The 18422-nt window shown below is 41.2% G+C and overlaps 2 protein-coding genes across 3 annotated transcripts; both read left to right on the forward strand.

Moving 5' to 3' along the window:
- The first annotated feature begins 374 nt into the window (after positions 1–374).
- On the forward strand, positions 375–10363 carry mki67 (marker of proliferation Ki-67). 2 transcript variants are annotated; one of them, XM_029528403.1, is made up of 17 exons: positions 375–530; positions 920–1022; positions 1390–1471; positions 1750–1865; positions 2230–2299; positions 2379–2451; positions 2700–3323; positions 3441–3673; positions 3762–4269; positions 4503–4618; positions 4865–5042; positions 5124–5267; positions 5796–6697; positions 6965–7001; positions 7124–7207; positions 7418–8071; positions 8302–10363. In XM_029528403.1, exons 2-17 carry the CDS (start codon positions 934–936, stop codon positions 10005–10007), a joined length of 5616 nt encoding a protein of 1871 aa, XP_029384263.1. In that variant the 5' UTR covers positions 375–530; positions 920–933; the 3' UTR covers positions 10008–10363. The 2 variants fall into 2 exon arrangements, with proteins under 2 accessions (XP_029384263.1, XP_029384264.1); XM_029528404.1 differs by lacking the exons at positions 920–1022; positions 1390–1471; positions 1750–1865.
- Positions 10364–10687: 324 nt separating this feature from the next.
- Positions 10688–15934, forward strand: tut1 (terminal uridylyl transferase 1, U6 snRNA-specific). The gene is made up of 10 exons (XM_029527893.1): positions 10688–10874; positions 11147–11337; positions 11458–11664; positions 11951–12065; positions 12157–12284; positions 12398–12624; positions 12777–12886; positions 13772–13894; positions 14237–14329; positions 14520–15934. Exons 1-10 carry the CDS (start codon positions 10799–10801, stop codon positions 15647–15649), a joined length of 2400 nt encoding a protein of 799 aa, XP_029383753.1. The 5' UTR covers positions 10688–10798; the 3' UTR covers positions 15650–15934.
- Positions 15935–18422: the final 2488 nt, after the last annotated feature.

The following is an 18422-nucleotide window of genomic DNA, read 5'->3' on the forward strand; positions in this document are numbered from 1 at the left end:
CGGGCCGCGGCTTTAGACTGCTCCCGCTGACACTACGTCCCGCCTCCTTGGAGAAACGGTGACGTCTCAACCAATCACAATCCTTGGCGCGGAATTTCAAACATTTTCAAACCACCATCCTCTGACTGAAGTGGGATTGCTCCGCCGATATCGTAAACAAAATAGTTCCCCCTGTGTGAACGAAAGTTAAATTCGACACATCCAGCAAAAACAAACATTTTAAAATACAGTGGGAGTAAATAATACATATTTTTTTCACAAAACTCTATTCCAATCCAGCTATTCAGCCAGCGGGGGCTGACACCTCCGTGCTGTGTTTGGCGCAGTGATACCAGAGTTCAGTTTGAGTGAGTCGACAGAGGACAAGGTGAGATTTACGTTGGTCGTCCGTCCGTGTTCTTTACAGGTTAGCCAAACTTTAGTTGTACCTTCGCTCTGATATGATCTAATAAGTTTTATTTCTCTTCGCCACATCTCAGCCGATGTTTATGGACAGCCGAGGGTTGACGTGTGTCTGAGCTGGATTAAAGGTAAATCTACTGTGTGTCGTCCTGTCGACGTTAGCTTCGACACCAGCGTTACGTTTTACAGGACAATTTCATTTTAACTAAAGCAAACGATTCATGACAAAATGACAAAATGTCACCGCCCGTAAGGTGTCGCAGAATTGTGTGTTGTGTTTTAAATTACGGAAACAACGACCAGATGATTTGAATGGCACACGACTAATTATATTTCTGACAAAGTAGCTTCCCCTTGAATATTCACAAACGTACAACTAATGGCGTTTCGACAGGCGACTTCGGTTTGCTGGTAGTTACGTCGAAATCTTCCTCCGGACTCTAAAATGTTCACAAATAAAAAAAAATATATATATTTACTTTGTTGTGTTTTAAGGCTGGTTTGCTGACCTTCTCAGGTAACGTTGCTAAAATGCCCCTGCATGGTAAAATAGTGGTGCTGAAGAGGAGCGGAGCAGATGGGACAGAGTTTCCTCTGACAGCAGCATGCTTGTTTGGAAGGTGAGTTTTGTAGAAATGTAGAGAGCTTTGTCGTGTTTTCATATTGCAGAGTTGTACCTCAGTGTAGCTGTGTACAACAAACAGCACACTTGAGTCAACGGTTAATGTGTGACCTCGTGTTGGGGCTGATGGAGGTACAGTAAAACCTTTTGGTTTAGAGGCGGCCTTCAAAATCCGTTCTGACATCGAGTGTTTAAAAAAAACTGTAAAACTGAAGTCAAACCTTCATTTCATATTGACTTGTCTGTCTGCTCTTAGACTTCATTCATTTCTTATGAACATTAATCAGCTACACCAAAATGTGAAGACATTATCTGAACATGTAACTAAATGTTGTCTGTTGCCACATTTCTTTGTGATCTTACAGGATGCCTGACTGTGATATTCGCATTCAGCTTCCTCAAGTCTCCAAGGAGCATTGCAGAATTGACTTGAATGAAAATAAAGAGGTAACGATTTAAATGTTGAATATATTGTATCAGTGTTTCAAAGTAAATCTGGGATGACGACCAAATGTGGTTGAGCAGCTACACTAATATCTTAACATTATCATCCCAATGTTCATTTTGCAAATGTAAAAAAAAAAAAAAAAACAAAAACTGATCGCTTTAATAACTTGTAAATTTAATTGAAAATGGTCAATTTTGACGTTGAGGTAAAGCCTATCAGACATATTCACATTTTATCTACTTTTCAGAATATTTTAGGTGATTTTTGTCTCCCCTAGGCTATTCTTACAAATTTGAGCTCAGTGAATCCAACCCTTGTCAACGGAGAGGTTTTGCAACAGTCTGAGCGTTTAAAGCATGGAGATGTAATAACAGTTATTGACCGCTCTTTCAGGTATGGCTCTCAAATTAATGTATTTGTGTGTGTGTTTATATGCGTCTTACAGCATGTCAAAATTATGTCTGTAGCACACAGACTATTAAGTGTTAAGACTCAAATGTATGTATTGGTATCTTTCCACAGCTGGTCTCAGGAATCAGTGAATATAAATTTCCCCCAAAATATGGCAAATTCAAGTTTTTCAATTATGTCTAAAGATGACACACTTGTTGTTGATTGATTTCTTCACTCCTTACATGCTTGTTCTGTCAAGTGCACTTGAAATGGGATGTTAAATATAAAATGTAATTTATTCAAAGAACAGGAGCCATTGCACTAGCACTGATAATTTTTGAGTTACATTTTCTTGCACTTTCAGGTTTGAGTACCCTCCAGCGCCTACACCAAAGAAGAGGTCTTCAAAGGGTGGCAAAAGTGAAACTCTTAAAGTAATTTACATTAAATTCAGCTTTTATATTTAGAACTTTGGAGCTCTTTAAGTGTCTAATGGAAATGTCTTCTGTTTAGGTGCTTCAAGATCAGCAGGTAGTAGACACTGTCACTGAAACGGGAGAAAAGAGGATCTCTGAAGTCCTCACTGGTGAGATTGTTAAATGAATTTAGAGTGCTATATTTGAACTTGTAGTTTAATTGGAGAAAATGCACTAATGTAAGAGCAAATTCCATGTGTCTCTCAAAGGATTGAGATATGATTTTCTTTAAAATTTTATTTGGGTTGCTCCAGTCTTTATGCTTATATATATATATATATATATATATATATATATATTATTTTATTTTTATTTTTTTTTTTTGTCACCCCCTCATGTTTTGTGTGTGTGAGAGAAGATGGAGCAAGTCATGACAACATCCAACAATCTCTGGAGAAAACAGTGGTGGTGGATTCTAATGAAGATGTTAGTCTGGCACAAAACAAAACCAATTCTCCCTTTAATGAGCTGTATCAAATGATAAAAAAGTCTTTGGATATCAAAACCCCTCGCAAATCTTCTGTCAGTTTTCTTCAAACACCTACCTCAAGGTTTTGCACTCCGAAACCGGGTTCAGCCAAGAAAAATGATGAGAAACCTCTCATTTCCTCTGAAGACAAAAGCATTCCTAGGAAGGATGATGCTAAAGTCTTTCCTGATGCTGATGAAACCAAGGGCAAGACTATAAGTACAAGTAACGGGACACCAAAGTCTGTTAAGCAAAGGCAGTCCTTCCAGGTTCCATCTGATGTGTCTGAATCTGTACCTGAAGAGTCCGGTGCAGTTTCACCTCAAAAAAGAAACCGTACCACCCCACAACGTTTCTCCATTCCTCCACCATCAAAGTCGACAGTGAGAAGGAGTAAGGAGACCACACCAGCAACAGATGCAGGGACAAAGGACCCAGAGAAAGCAATATCTTCCCCCAAAACAAATCGGCTTCAAAAGGCATCACCAAGGAACTCAGGGAAAACTGAAAATGGTAAGTGATTATGTTCAGTTTCTCTTTTGTAAAGTGTTCTAATCATATTTCTGTCATTGTTCCAGGAAGTTAAAGAAAAATTGTTAGATTGAGATATGTTAATAACTTCTTTTTCAGCAAATGGGACCTCTAAAAAACGAAAGAGTGGAGAACTTTCAGCCGACTTACCCAAACAACAAATGAAGAGGAAGCGTGTGTCCTTTGGGGGTCACTTGAGCCCAGAGTTATTTGACAAACGACTGCCTCCTGATTCTCCATTGCGTAAGGGGGCCACTCCGCGGAGAAGCTTGTGTCTGTCCAAACCCAAACAGTCACTCCTGAGAAGAGCATCAGTCATTGGCTTCCTAAAAGTAAGACTTAAACAAAATGACTCAACAATCTAAACATAATGCAATTCTAAAGACTCGTATAATCTTATTAAACATGTATCTTGTTTAGGAGGTTGAACCAGACACCTCAAGTAATCAAAGTCCTGCAAAAAAGAGGACTTCATCACCTAAAAACCCATCAAGCACCTCTCCTAAGACCCCAACACCTGGAAAGAAGTCACCAAAATCTAGGTCCTCCTCTCCAAAGGCAGCATCTCCTGGAAAGAAATCGCAGAAATCTGAGTCCCTCTCTCCAAAGGCAGCATCTCCTGGAAAGAAATCGCAGAAATCAAAGACTCCGTCTCCTGCAAAAGGAAACACCCCTAAAACCAGTACACAGCCCAATACTCCTAATTCAGGGATCCGTACCTCCACAGGACGTTTCTCTGTGTCACGCATTAGCACGCCTTCTCCAGTTGCAGATGTTGTTACTGACAAGATGCCTCCAGCCACTGTTACACCTAAAATCCCCTTGAGGAGGATGAGCATGAAGAGCACCTCAAGGAACACTCCGAGCGTGTCCCACAGTGCTGTAAAAGTAATGCGCAGAAGTGGTATTTCACGGGCATCTCTGAAAGGTAGGTTAGACACTAACATTTTCAGTGTAGCTTTTGTCTACCTTCTTAGCTGTAAAACAGCAGAGACCTTTGCTAATGGTAGATGTCATGAGAAACTGTGACAGCCATTTAAATACATTTAGCATTTAAGTTTAACATGGATATTTTGTAATACCATAAACAAGAGCTTGTTGACAAATTGAAGAAAATTTTACTATATTTTTTCATTTAATTTTTTTCCTTTGTCTTTTCAGTGAAAGACAGCTGGGCAGACAGAGTTAAATATGGTAAAACTAAAGTCCAAGCGGTTGTTCCAGCATATAGAATATGCACCAATAAGACTATGAAGAAGGATGTGCCCAAACCACAGGTATAGTGAAATACTGCAACGGTTACAATGTACATCTTCCAACAAACAGCATTTGTGCAATATTCTGTTTTGCTGCATACGACCACTTAAATAAGTGACCAACATACTGCAATGGGAAAATGTAAATTTTCAGCTGAGTTAAACATGTTTTTCACTTGTGTTTCAACCACTTTTTGCTGTGATATTGGCATGGCTACCATTGAAACCACCATTGAAACCTGCACTGACCATATCTTAATCTTTCAGACCCCTGCAAGAAAGCTGGCAGGCCATTCTAGCACCGGACATGCAGATTCACCTGTCACCATTGTTGTGGGCAGAGCTCACAAACAAAAGATGGTACATCCAACAGGTGCTGCTCCAAGACTGGTCACCAATATTGCTGTCCTCAAAAAGAACATGAAAATGGATGAAGACTTAAGTGGTAACAAACATTTTCTTTCCTGACAAATGGGAACCTTTACACGTTGTTCTTTACTATACTTGTTAATATACATTGTTTCAGGAATTTCTGAAATGTTTAAAACCCCTGTAAATGAAAAGAGGAGGAGGAGGAGGACGACGTCTGTCATCAATGACAGCAGTGTCACTGAGACACCAATGGGAGGTCTTGGAGAGCTATCGGTTTTAAACACACCAGAGGAGCCAGGTAAAATGTCTTTGAGTTCTGTAATTTACTTTTGGTACGACTTAAACCATGAACTTGATGTGTGACACAAAATCAGTATAGAACTTTATGTGAAGTTGAATTTTACCTAAGATCCTAGCAATATAGAAGACAGGTTTAGGGTTATTATTAAAAATACTTTATATGATTTGATACTGAAGAGGACCTCAATTTCATATTTTGTTATTCATCATTTGATTAAAGGGCTATACTGTTTTCTGTTTTTCCTGAATGATAATTAAAAATCTGAGCTGTGTTTCATGAAGGAAAACTTTGATTTAAGGAGTACAAAAGTTGTAGTTTTCATGTAACACTGCATTGCCATTTTTGCCATTTAGGTCCCTATAGGCTGTGGACACGTACGTGCATGATGATGATCTTTTTTTTTTAAGCAGTTTTACTAGTGCTAAGAGAAGTCATTCTTACCAACCAACTTTAGTTTAATTTAATGTGTTATAACATTCTAAACCAAATAACAAAGCATGAACTGATGAAATGTGTCTTTCATAGGTGAAATGATGGTGTCTCCTTTGGGTGTTGCATCTACCATGAAAGACAGAAAATACAGTGAAGCTGTGCAACGCTTCCTTAATGGAGATCAAGAATCTGACTTTGTCAGCGAGATCCCTGCCTTGCAGATTCTCTCTGAATCTACTGAACAGCAGTGCAACGATCTGAAAACAACTCCAAAACAGAAACCAGAACAACCAGAGTGTCTCACTGGAGTTAAGAGGATCATGAAGACTCCAAGGCAGAAGGCTGAACCAGTAGATGACATCAGAGGAAAACTTCTGATGACTCCAAAACAGAAGCCTGAACAACAAGAGTGTCTCACTGGAGTTAAGAGGATCATGAAGACTCCAAGGCAGAAGGCTGAACCAGTAGATGACATCAGAGGAAAACTTCTGATGACTCCAAAACAGAAGCCTGAACAACAAGAGTGCCTCAGTGGAGTTAAGAGAATGTTTAACACACCACAAGAGGAGGCTGAATCTCATGAAGACCTTCAAGGAACACTTCTGAATCCTCCCAAAACTCCAGAGGTTGGTGAAGATGTTGAGGAACTTCAGGAGACACCAGCACACATGCATGAATCTGAAGATGTACCAGAAACAACAGACGTAACAACTCCAAAGGTGAAGAGCTCCCCATTAGTGTGCCTCACATATGTCAAGAGGATAATGAAAACACCTAAGGAGAAAAACGCTCCACTGGAAGACATGGTTGGTTTGAAGAGGCTCATGAAAACTCCTCGAGAGAAAGCTGAACCTGTTGAGGAGAATTTTGGTATCAGGAGGCTTATGAAGTCACCAAGGCTGAGAGGTGTTCCTCCAGTTGAGGACTTTGACGGACTCAAACAGCTCATGGAGGAGCCAATGACTGATCCCACGGGGCCGCTGAAAACAAATGAGGTAATGTCGTAGACACTTGGATTTTCTTGAAATATTGCCGATGTTGTCATTAGCAATAAGGAGACAAATACAAACAAAGTGAGATTGGGATTGTGACAAATATATAAATTCTTTACAGCAAGCTTTCTTTGCAATTAATCATTAGTTTGATATGAAGATCAAAATTGAAGATCCTAACCTAGCTTTTTCTGTATTGTTTACTTTATGCCACAATGAGCGCTAATTGTCTCTTCCCCTCCCCTCTCCTCTCCTCAATTTCTTCATCAGGTTGATATGCCTTCAGATTGTGGTGTAGAGGCAAAAGGTTAGTTGTCAAAGATTAATGAGAACAATACTCTATAAGCAGTAAATTATATTCGAGGATATATCAGGATGGGATTACATTATACTGATAACCTGATTATTTTTGTTCTCCATTCTTTATAGAACTAAACTTTTCCCAAGGGAAGCCACAAGAAAATGCACCATCAAATGTGACCAATGGTCTTCCCCAAATGGACATGACAAAAGGTAAATTTACATTCATTTATTTGTCTATTTGCTTTGGCTAAAGCTGCATTTGCAAGACTTATTTTTATTTATATCCTAAACAATTATGGTCATTCTGTCTGAAAGACCTGTAGAACATGAATGACTGTGGGAGCTGTTAATGCATACTGAATAAAAAATGTACTAGAATTTCAGTTTGTGTTTTTTCTTCTTTCCTTTGTCTCACTTTAGAAGCAGATGTAAATGAAGCTCTTGTTCATGACCACATAGAGGTTCCCGTAGATGAGAATATTTTTGAGGAACAACTGGAATTGAAGACTGCCACAGGCAAAGTCACAGAGTTGAACACTACTGCTGAAGAGCCTGGCCATGAAAAGAAATCCGTTCGAGGCCGAAGAGCAAAACCTGTGGAAGCTAAAGCAGGTGAGGATAACAAAGATGCAGTAGATGATTCTGAAGATCCAATTGCCTCAGCTCCAGTCAGAGGAAGAAGAGGGAAGAAAACTGAAACTACAGCTCCATCCTCTATTAGACGGACAACAAGAAACAAAAACACGGATGTTGAGGTCACAATAGAAGAAAGTGGCCCTCAGTCTTCTACAGTTTCCTTCAAACCCAGACGAGGAAGAAATGCCAAAAAAGTTTCTGACGATCAAGCTGAAGCTGAGCAAGAGGAAGCTCCTGAAACAGAAATGGTGCCAAAAGTCGAGAGCAAACTGATTCCTGGAGATGTCAGTCCCAAAGTAAATGACAGTACACTCCAGGAGAAGGCTGTTTCAAAGCCCAAACGGGGGAGAAAGGCTAAACAGGAATCTGAACAGTTTCTATCAGTGGAAGTGCCTTGTGCTAACAATGATAATGTTCTCCAAGCTGACATGGAAAAAGGTATGTCATCTTTCTTGTTTGTGTTAACTTTCACTATTTCTGACCCCCAGCACATTACATGTGACTGTGAAGGGCTTGTCATATTTTAGAAAAACTAAATGCATGGTCCTTGTACAGTTTTGTTTTTTTTTTTTTTTTTTTTTTTTTTCTGATTGCTCAAAGAAATGTAAATGTCAGCATTTCTTCATACCTTCTCTCTCTCTCTCTCTCTCTCTCCATATGATTTTTAGATGACAGTGAAGTATTCATTAACACACTGGAGTTGGTGCCCAATGAAACTACATTATTGGATGTCATGGAGACTGTTTCACAGGCCCCTTTAACAGAGAAGTTACCTGTACTGCAGACGGAAACATGCAAAGTCATAAATTCAGATGGTGCCGTTCAGAAGAAGGCTGTTCGTGGTCGAAGGGCAAAAATGGTAGAAGCTCAAGCAGCAGAAGTTAAACAAGAGGCATCAGACAATTCTGAAGATGCTGTTGTCCCTGCTCCAGTCAGAGGAAGAGGGAGGAAAACCAAAGCTACTGCACCACCTGTCACACAAACAAGAACGAGAAATGCAAAGTCTCAGAAAAGCACCTTTGATAATACATCTGAAGTGGTGCCAGAGAAACCTGGGGAAACGTTTTCAATTCAAGAAAGTGAGTTCACATCCACTACAGAAGAAGCTGGTGTGAAGCCTAGTCGAGGAAGAAAAACCAAAGAAAGACCTGCTGAGCCAGAGAAAAGTGAAGTTGTGGGTGAAGAGCAACTCATGGTGGGTCCTCAACAACCCACTCCCACAGTTGGAAAACCCAAAAGAGGAAGGAGGACAAAACTTGATGCTGATAAACAAGATGATCCTGCAGAAGACACAGCTCTCATTGTAGAGACCAACCAGCAGCCTGAACCTCCAGTCAGAGCTAGGAGAGGAAGAATTGCTAGGCAGGAAGATGAAAAGAAAAAGAATGACGCACAGGCTACTTCAGCTGAGACTCCGATGTCCCAGGAACCAATTAAAAAATTAAGGAAAAACAGGAAAGCTGAGCAAGACCATGTAGAACCAAGGGAAGAGGAAACAGTTGTTCCCAAAGAATCAGAGGATGCCCCTGTTGAACCTCCAAAGTTGACTGAGCAGGTTAGTGTGGCTACAAAACCGAAAAGAGGAGGGAGAAAAGCAAAACAAGACACTGGAAGTGAAATTGCTGTTGAAGTTTCTGCAGTCAGCTCTGACAAACCCAAGAGGGACAGGAGAGGAAAACAAAGCCCTGCAGAGGTCAGAGTTGCTGTTGAAGTAGGAGAGGAAAAAGCTGACCATGAGCTGAAGGTTGAGGAGAAGAAAACTGCTGATGCTCCTCTTGCTAAACCCAGCAGGGCACGAGGGGGGAAAACTGTGAAACATGAGGTTTCACATGTCATTCCACCCAAGAGAGCACGCCGAGGTGCAGCTGTTCCCCTTGATTACACCAATCCAGAATCCACCATCCTTGTTTCAGAGTCTGTTCCAACCTCTGAAAAACCACAGAAAAGAGGGAAGCGGGCAACAGCAAAGCCCACAACAAATGTGTCCATATTGAGCAGTGACCAGGTAAAACCCTCTGAAGAGTCCACCAGTGCTGTTGTAGAACATCCAAAAATGTCCAAAAGATCTGTCAAGTGGAAAGCAGAATTTGAAGTGTTCCATATTCCAAAAGAAACACCTGCAAAAGCTGCCCGAGGCAGGAAAGCTAAACTTGAAGACCAGGTTGAAATTGAAAGCAAAAATGTTTCTCAGGCTACCAGCAAAACTGAAGAGAAGGATCTCTCAGATGGCACTGAAGCTCAGCCCACGAAGAGAGCCAGGCGAGGGGCAAAGGCTGCTGATGAAACTGATTCCTCAAGCCAGGCGGACGAGAAGAAAGGTACTGCTGCTGAACCACAGCTGAAAACCAGAAGAGGACGATCAGCAAAGAAATGAAAACATTTGTATATATTCTTAATCACTATTACCCATGTTCTTTTAAATTCTCTGTATTTGTCATGTTTTAGAAAGTGGTTTTATAGAATGATAATGAAGCACTGCATCTTTTTTTTTTTTTTTTTCTTTTAAGACTGCAGGGAATCTTGTGAACATTTGTTTTATGGCTTGTCTCGCTCATTACTGTTATCAAATGTTTTTATGGTGGAAAAAATGGTTATTAAATTTTAATTTTTGTCTTTTGTACTTTCGGAAAGTTGGTCTGAATCTTACAATTTGTTAAAGTGGTAGGACCTAAAAAAAAAAAAAAGGCCCACATTGCATCAAAAAGATATCACCTGAAGCCTCTAGCTGACTGTAGGTAACCTTTTTTTGTTGGTGGTGAGGCTCTTACATTTTTTTTTTATGAAAGGTGACCACTGAGCAAATAATGAAATTATATTTAGTCCTGTGTTCAACCTGACCATATCTTTTTCTGGTGTATAACTGGCTTTAAATAAAGCAGAATTGAGACGATCAATAGTTGGACCCGAGTTTTTTTTTTTTTTTTTTTTTGCATTATTCAGAGTTACAGTTATGAATCCGTTCAGTCACTCTTAATCTGGAAAACGCCCGAAAGGGAACTGTGATAAAGCCGCAGAACAACCCGAGCACATTTTGAGGACGGACCCGAACAAACGCGCAGTCGACGTTGGAGGGAGATTTGTTAGACGGCTGGCTTCAAACCTGGCGGAGGCTGTTCAGTTTGCACATTTGTATCTTTTGTTAGTTATATTCAACCTTTTCCCGACATGGACCCGGACGGGGACATAAAGACGACGCACAGAGGGTTTCAGTGCACTCTGTGTAATGTCATCTTACCGAACAGTGAGTAAACTCATTTTGGGGTTCAGATGGTTAAACAACTAGAACAACAACTTTACAGCCCCTGATAAGATTAAAAGCGGAACTTAAACCTAATGCCCTCCTCGTTTGTACTGTAACACTGAAGTATTTGAAGATTATCGTAGTCGAAGAATGAAAATGCAACTTAGACACGTCTGTCATGTTTAGAAACCAATGTGAGTGCTTTGTGTTACTGTGGAACAGTTTGTTTTGATTTACTGCTCCATCATTGCTCACCCCGCCGTGTCCTGCAGAGCCGAGCCTGGAGCAGCATGTCAAAGGGCGGAAACACCGGACACTGAGCACCGTGCGGGCCACCAGGAAGGCCCAGGAGCAGCACAGCGTGTTCGTCAGCGGCATCAAGCCTGAAATCTGTCAGACTGACATAGCTGAGTACTTCCAGCAGTTTGGGCTGGTCTCAGATGTGATCATGGACAAAGATAAGGTCAGGTAGCTGTTCACAGTCTCACTGTGGTGGTTAATGTCCAGGCTCTGCAGCCGTGTGGAGAGGGATTGCTGAGGCTTGGTTGTGGTTTAACCGTGCTGCATCACTGTGCACTCACAGGGTGTGTACGCCATCGTGCAGTTCAGTGACACTGAGAGTATACAGGCGGCCCTGGCCTGTGTCGAGCACCAGATGATGGGACTGAAGCTGCGGGTCAAACCCCGGGAAAAGAAGGAGTTCAAATTGATTCCCAAGAATAAGAGTGACTCCAGGAACTTGCAAAAATTTCTCGATCGTCTCAAACCTGACCTGTGTCAACTTGTATCTGTAAGTATCCTGTTGTCCAATGTAGATTGTTATGCTGAAGAATATAGGTCTGTAAGATTTGTGTTACACTTTGTTGTTAGGAGCATTAACACCTCTATTTAATTATTTAGATTAGTGTGAAGAAAATTTGCAGTTTATTCTACATTGTAATTATAATGTATGCACAACATATTCAACACAAATGTGAAACACATTGTTTGCTGCTTTAATATTTTTTTGTTCAGTGAGAATAGAGCCGCTTGTTCGAAAATGGGCAAATCAAAATAACTCATCCTTTGTTCTCCAGGTGGATGCACAGATGCAGCACCTGGTTGAGCGATTTCAACTGGGAGAAAATGAAAAGAAGGCCCGAGGCTTGCTGGTTCAACTCCTGCAAGAGGTTTTCATAGAGTTTTTTCCAGGTGACAATTGCACACAAAGTCTAATATGTTCTTCTGTAGTGAAAAAAAAATGTTTCTGTCGGTCTCACTTTCATGTTTGGATGGGTTGCAGACTGTCAGATTCTGCCATTTGGTTCATCTGTCAATACTTTTGGCATCCACTCCTGTGACTTAGACCTCTACCTGGACCTGGAAAACACCAAGGTTTTCCAGGCCCGTACTAAGTCCAACACAGAACAGGTTGGAACAGCTCTTTTTAAGTGCACAATTTCATTTCTTTATTTTTGGACCCAGGCAATTTATAGCCAAGGTATTAGAGAAGGTAAATGAACGGGTCATATTTCTTTCACCAGGCAGGTGAGGGCATGTCAGATGATGGCCACTCTGAGGACTCCATCCTGTCAGACATCGACCTGTCCACAGCTTCACCAGCAGAGGTCCTGGACCTTGTTGCAGCAGTCCTGAAGCGCTGCGTTCCCAGCGTGCACAAAGTCCAGGTAGTTAGCAGCGCCCGTCTTCCTGTGGTAAAGTTCCAACACCGTGAACTGAACCTGCAGGGCGATATCACCCTCAACAACAGGTTAGTCGATTACTCCTCAATGAAATGCTGCTCACTGCTGGAAGTTTTCAGATATGATGAGAAATGTTTTATCTTGAACAGCAAAGAATTGCAGTTAGATTTCTTTCCCTCTCTCTCTCTCTCACGCTGTCTTTTTTTGGATTCCATACTAGACTAGCAGTAAGAAACACCCGCTTCCTCCAGCTGTGTTCGGGGATGGAGGACAGGCTGAGACCTTTGGTTTTCACCATCCGCTACTGGGCTAAGCAGAAGCAGCTAGCTGGTAAAGTGAAATCACTTGCACTTTATAGTTTACAAAGTAATAATAATTCTGTTTGTGATAGCAACAGATACCTTTTTTCCAATTTACATATTTTCAAAGTAAGGTAAGCTTTATTTCATCCCAATGGGGAAAATCTTGGTCACAGCACAACGCTACAGATCACAGATAAATAAATAGACAGAATAACAAATATAGATAGTTATTTCATGTTCTGGCCAACAGATGTCAGTAGAACTTTATTTGTCCAACATCATCATGACTCACTGATATGTGATGGCCTCAGAGACTTGTTACGCACGAGCTACGGTGAAAAGAAGAAAGACACAAGCTGATAATGCCACAAGCTAGCTCAACTGATTTAAAATCATGTCTAACTGACACTGTTCTTCATTTAACATATTCAATACCTTTTTATATATCTCCTCTGTTCCCTTTTAATGTGCAGTTGCCAGTAATCAAATAACAATAAAAGATATACTTGAATGGTTATGACTGACTGCAGTGACCTCCAGCGTCAAGCTAGCATTTATCGTACAGGCTTCAGGGCACGCAAACAATTTTGTACAGAAATAGGTTATATATAAATAAGTTATTGTTGTTGCTAAATTAACTCAAAAACTGAGAATTATACGAATGAAAAATATAATTTAATAAAACAAACCATGTAAGAGTGCAACAGGATAGTTGCATTCCATGATTTTGACATGAATAACCAGTGCAGTTGTTCAGTCGGTGTTGGTGTTTCCCTTTGGCATGGGAACCAAGCAAATTCTGCAGAAGCCACTGACAGATGTTGTCACTTTGGTCTGTTGACTACAGCCTGTATATACACATTCCTGGTCCTGCTCTAATTACGTTATCCATGCTCTGCATGTTAACATGTAGGGAATCCCAGTGGCGCCGGTCCTCTCCTCAACAACTATGCTCTGACGCTGCTGGTGATCTTCTTCCTGCAAAACTGCGAGCCTCCTGTCCTCCTCACAGTTGACCAGCTCAAGGACCTTGCATGTAAGTACTGAACTGCTCTGACATTCATTGTGTCAGTTTTACAGGAATGTGAAGCATCACATTACATTAATGAAATGTGCATTTTTGTAGTTGAACTCTGTTACCGTCAGTAGATGAAAGTAACTTGACTTTAAATTTAGAACATTTAAGATGTACACACATTATAAATGAAGGCATTTAGATAAGAGTAGTCAGAGATTTGACTTAGTCTGTGTTTCAAATATTTTATTGTTTAACATGAAATGTTTCTTATACCACTTTTCCACCATAAATGATGTAAAAGGAGTTTCCTCTGCCGTTAATTTACCCATATTTAACCATTCTTTGTTGGTGTCTTTGCAGGTGAGGAGGAAGAGTGTGTGATTGAGGGTTGGGACTGCACCTTCCCCAGCCAGCCCATTGCTGTGCCCCCCAGCAAAAATACGCAGGCCCTGTGTAAGTAAAGGAAATATAAAATATAAATGTAAAAAGAGTGTGATTTGTTGTTTGTTTTTTCAGAAGAGTTCCTGTTATATATGTCATCTTGTGTCTCCTTACATTTTAAATATGACTTCTTGAACAAATATCACCACCACAGACCCCAAAAGAGTCACCCTTTCTGTGATTGTGTGTTATCTCTGTTCAGGTATCCTGCTATCTGGCTTCTTTTCCTTCTACGCTAAGTTTGATTTTGCCAGTAGTGTCATATCTGTCAGGGAGGGGCGTGCTCTTCCAATCACTGATTTCCTCAGCCAGAATAAAGAGGAGGAGGCCATGCAAGAACAACATGCCAGCAAGACCCCTCATCATAATCCCAAACTGGGACCTCTGAATCTCTTGGACCCCTTTGAACTCTCCCACAACGTAGCTGGAAATCTAAATGAGCGCTCTCAGCGCTGCTTCCAGAGGGAGTGTCAGGAGGCTGAGAAGTATTGTCGCAGCCTGCAATACCAGCGTAAATCCACTAAGGGGAAATCATGGGGACTGGTTCGTTTATTCACCCCCCATGGGGACATCCCGCAGACCAAAACAGAGCAGCTAACCATCAGCATCCCCTTCAAATCAGCATCACTTCCCGAAGGGCTGCGTAATCAACTGCACATGGCGGGAGATGGTTTTCGGCTACTGTGGTTTCAGAAGGTTTGCACTGCCGTAGAGGGAGTACTCAGACGTGTTCTCAGGTGTCACCTCACTCCCTCCACGGACGCTGTCTTTGGTGAAGATTTAGATGCCCACACTGCAGAGGAAATGGACACTAGCTCAGCTTCCCTCAACACATCATTGAATGACAGCTGTGACAGTGTTGAATCCCAAAACGAAGCCAGCTCTCTGGGTACAGCTGTAGTAGGGGCCAAGAGGCCGCTGTCTTCTGGCAGTGACGCTTCTGTGTCGCCTCAAGGCAAAAAGCCAAGACTGGCGAGAGGGGGCAAGTCTGATTCCCCTCACTGGGTCTGTGTGCAAAAGCACATAGTGTGGGCTGGCAGGAGGAAAGTGAGAAGGGAGTTGATCAAAGACACAGACGCAAGGCCAGAGGGTAGCTGCATGGAGATGGAGTCCCGGGTCACAGCTCATATCATTGAAAAAGAGCCAGAGCTGAAGGAGCCCCTGGAGTTCAAGGCTCAGGCCCAGATGGTGGGTAGGACGGAAAGCACAAAGGCAGTGCTCAAGTTGGAGCCAACCAATGACAAGACAGGAGTTTTTCATGACTTCTTTCATTTCCTGGAAGCCTTCTTACCCAAGATGGTGGAGACCCTGCTGGAGAAAGAAACAGGGTAGCACTTTAGCTTTCATCTCCCTCACACCTTCTTTGTTATCAGTCAAGTAACGAACCTTTGAGAGTGGAACATTTAAGTGCATTACTTTATGACCTTGCGTATACCAGCCTCACATTTATAATGTTTTCATGCATATATTATATATGTGTGACTTTGTTTCAGAGGCCTACTTTTATGTTTGAGATGTGGTTTGGTTTTTAGTACTTTTTTGTTCAAATATGCTCTTAAATAGTAAAGCTCTAAAAGGACGCTGCAATGATAAACATTTGGTGTGCAAGGCATTGTCTTCAAATAAAAAAACAAAACAAAAAACCTTTGTAAAATTTCCTCCTTTCATATACAGTAGCTGCGTAAATGTATTTTATAAGTCATTTTTATGTCGACAAAATGCAAGGAAAGGGTTCAATGCTTTGGTTCAGCTTGTGCCACAGCCTGCCATGTTTTTATCCAGCCAGGTCTTTGCTCATAGGACAGAGACAGATGAGAGTAATTACTCGGGCAGGCAGACTGCTTTATTATAGCAGGACAAGCAGGAGCTGAGGGATGAACACAGCTCCCATGTGCTGATTAATATCATTCATCTCACTTTTAAAGGGAGCTGAAGATGGCCTGCAGGTTAGAAGGGGTTGTGGAAGGTGGGGATTGCTGAGATAATGAAGACGTTTTGAGACATCTTGATGTTGATTCACATTAGTGATAATGTTTTTGCTGTGTCAAAATTAAAACTGAAGCTGTGGGTTGTAAAGCAAGATTTAATACATTTGACATTGAGCAGAAATCACATTATGTTTTTGGTAACTACAAGGAAATAATTAAATCATCAAACTTCAAACATCAAATTTGAAAGAGGAGCAGTGTTTGTGTTTAAAAAATTTGTTTGGCTCAAAATGTTATTGCGGGTACCTTTTAGTTTGACATAAAAGCTAAAAATGAAGGATGACTCCACTTGAATAAAACGAAAACAGATTTTAATGTCATATTTACTATCTTCCTGAACCCTCTCATGCTTTGTTTTTCTCGGCTGAACCAGACTGTTCTCATTTGTAATTACTTTTCTGAGGTTTTTCACTTGACCATCAGACATTTTCTTTCAAGGACCCTTCAGGCCCCTCCAATATCACCATCCCTTGATTTTTATAGCAGCTCTTGATATATGGCATCTTTCACACGCACTCACACCTTAAGGCCAGAGAGTCACTGATTGATATCACAACTCGGGGTGTATTTGCTGTTGGACAACAAGAACAAAATGTTACCTGCTAAGAGGCTATTATCCTTACATTTCCCCTCATCTAGAAACAATCTGTTGTGAATTCTTAGTGAAGAGTCCAGCAGCACATTGGGGGCGGTTTCATCAGGTATTGATGACCAAGCCGTTCAGATACATGTAGATCATTTGCTGTAATTGCTATAAGAATTGATTGTGGTGGGCACTGTGTCTGACGGACCGTGGAGCATGTGCTTCATTTAGATTTCCCCAGAAATGGGAAGGTCAGAAGGTGGCTATTTCATGTTTCGTGTAAGTGAGTTAAACCCAGAGAGACCTGAAATATCCACAGCGTTCTGGCTGGATCAGCTGTTTTCCTTTCCAGTGCACGGCATAAATGTATCGAGTCACCACTTCGACGTCATTGAGTTTTTTTGTGCCCTGCTGCAGGTTTATGCCTTGTCTAGTCATAGAGTGATGACTAGAATGTGGAGGGCAAGTGATCATCTGGCCATCAAAGTTTTTAATATAAACAGCACACTGCCTTCAAGCCAAATGTGATGCCCTGTTAAGTTACTGTTAACTTTCTTGCTCTGAAGGAACAGATTTTCTGACAGAAAAATTCACATGAAAACTGAAGAATATCATTACTTTGTCACTGGTCACGTATAGTGCTTCTCACTGATACTGGCCCCTATTAAAGCCATTTATGTGCTTGTGACTTACACCACTGTGATGGTGGGCTGCCACCGCTGATCCTTTTCCATTTAGTCTCTTAAGCTGTGCAAACAGACCTTGCTGCCTGAAAAGCACTCTGCTCATATTAGTGGCTCACAAACTCTGGAGATAAGCTAAATAAAAGCGCATAATCATTTCCCCCATTCTGTCTGTGATTGCAGGAAGGAGTTGGACATTCTCCTGGGAGATTGCTCTCACACCAGAATGGACTTGTGTGTGTGTGTGTGCGTGTGTAATTTTTCACATTTGGACTAAGCAGCATGTATGATGCAAATGGAAACGGAGGTGGTTTTCCTATCTAAAGTAAAGGTAGAGGTTCAGGAGGAAAAGCTTTTAAAGTTATATTTACAGTGAACAGTATATGCCTACAGAAAGTAGATTTCTACCATCATGATGTTCTGCGCTTTATTGTTAGAAAGATTCTGCAAATTTTGTTGCTTAACGACACATACTTGATTAGCACCAGCATCAGTCAGAAAAGTTGGTACAACTGAAGAAGATGAGAGAAAAAGTTTTAAAAATTACCAGCCCCCTGCTGGTCCCATCACTTAGTGCTTGATGGCACCTTAAACACTTTGCCCCTCGAGGAGCCCAAACCGCTCTTGTGAAGAGCATTAGCTGGGGTTTATTGGACTGTGAAAACTTCTACTGTCTGCCCTTTTCCTTATCTGGAGGGGGGGGCTGTTACTTTCTCAATGTTTACCCACAAACACTGGAGCAAGCTAATGAGTTTGTCTTGTGCTCGTTGTTGTTTCTTGCCATTGACTTTTATTGCCGGTCGGGTGGAAGCAGAGAGGCTGATGACTGAAACAGATTTAACTAAATGTGC

Source organism: Echeneis naucrates, chromosome 19, assembly GCF_900963305.1.
Source record: "Echeneis naucrates chromosome 19, fEcheNa1.1, whole genome shotgun sequence".
NCBI classification, from domain to species: Eukaryota; Metazoa; Chordata; class Actinopteri; order Carangiformes; family Echeneidae; genus Echeneis; species Echeneis naucrates.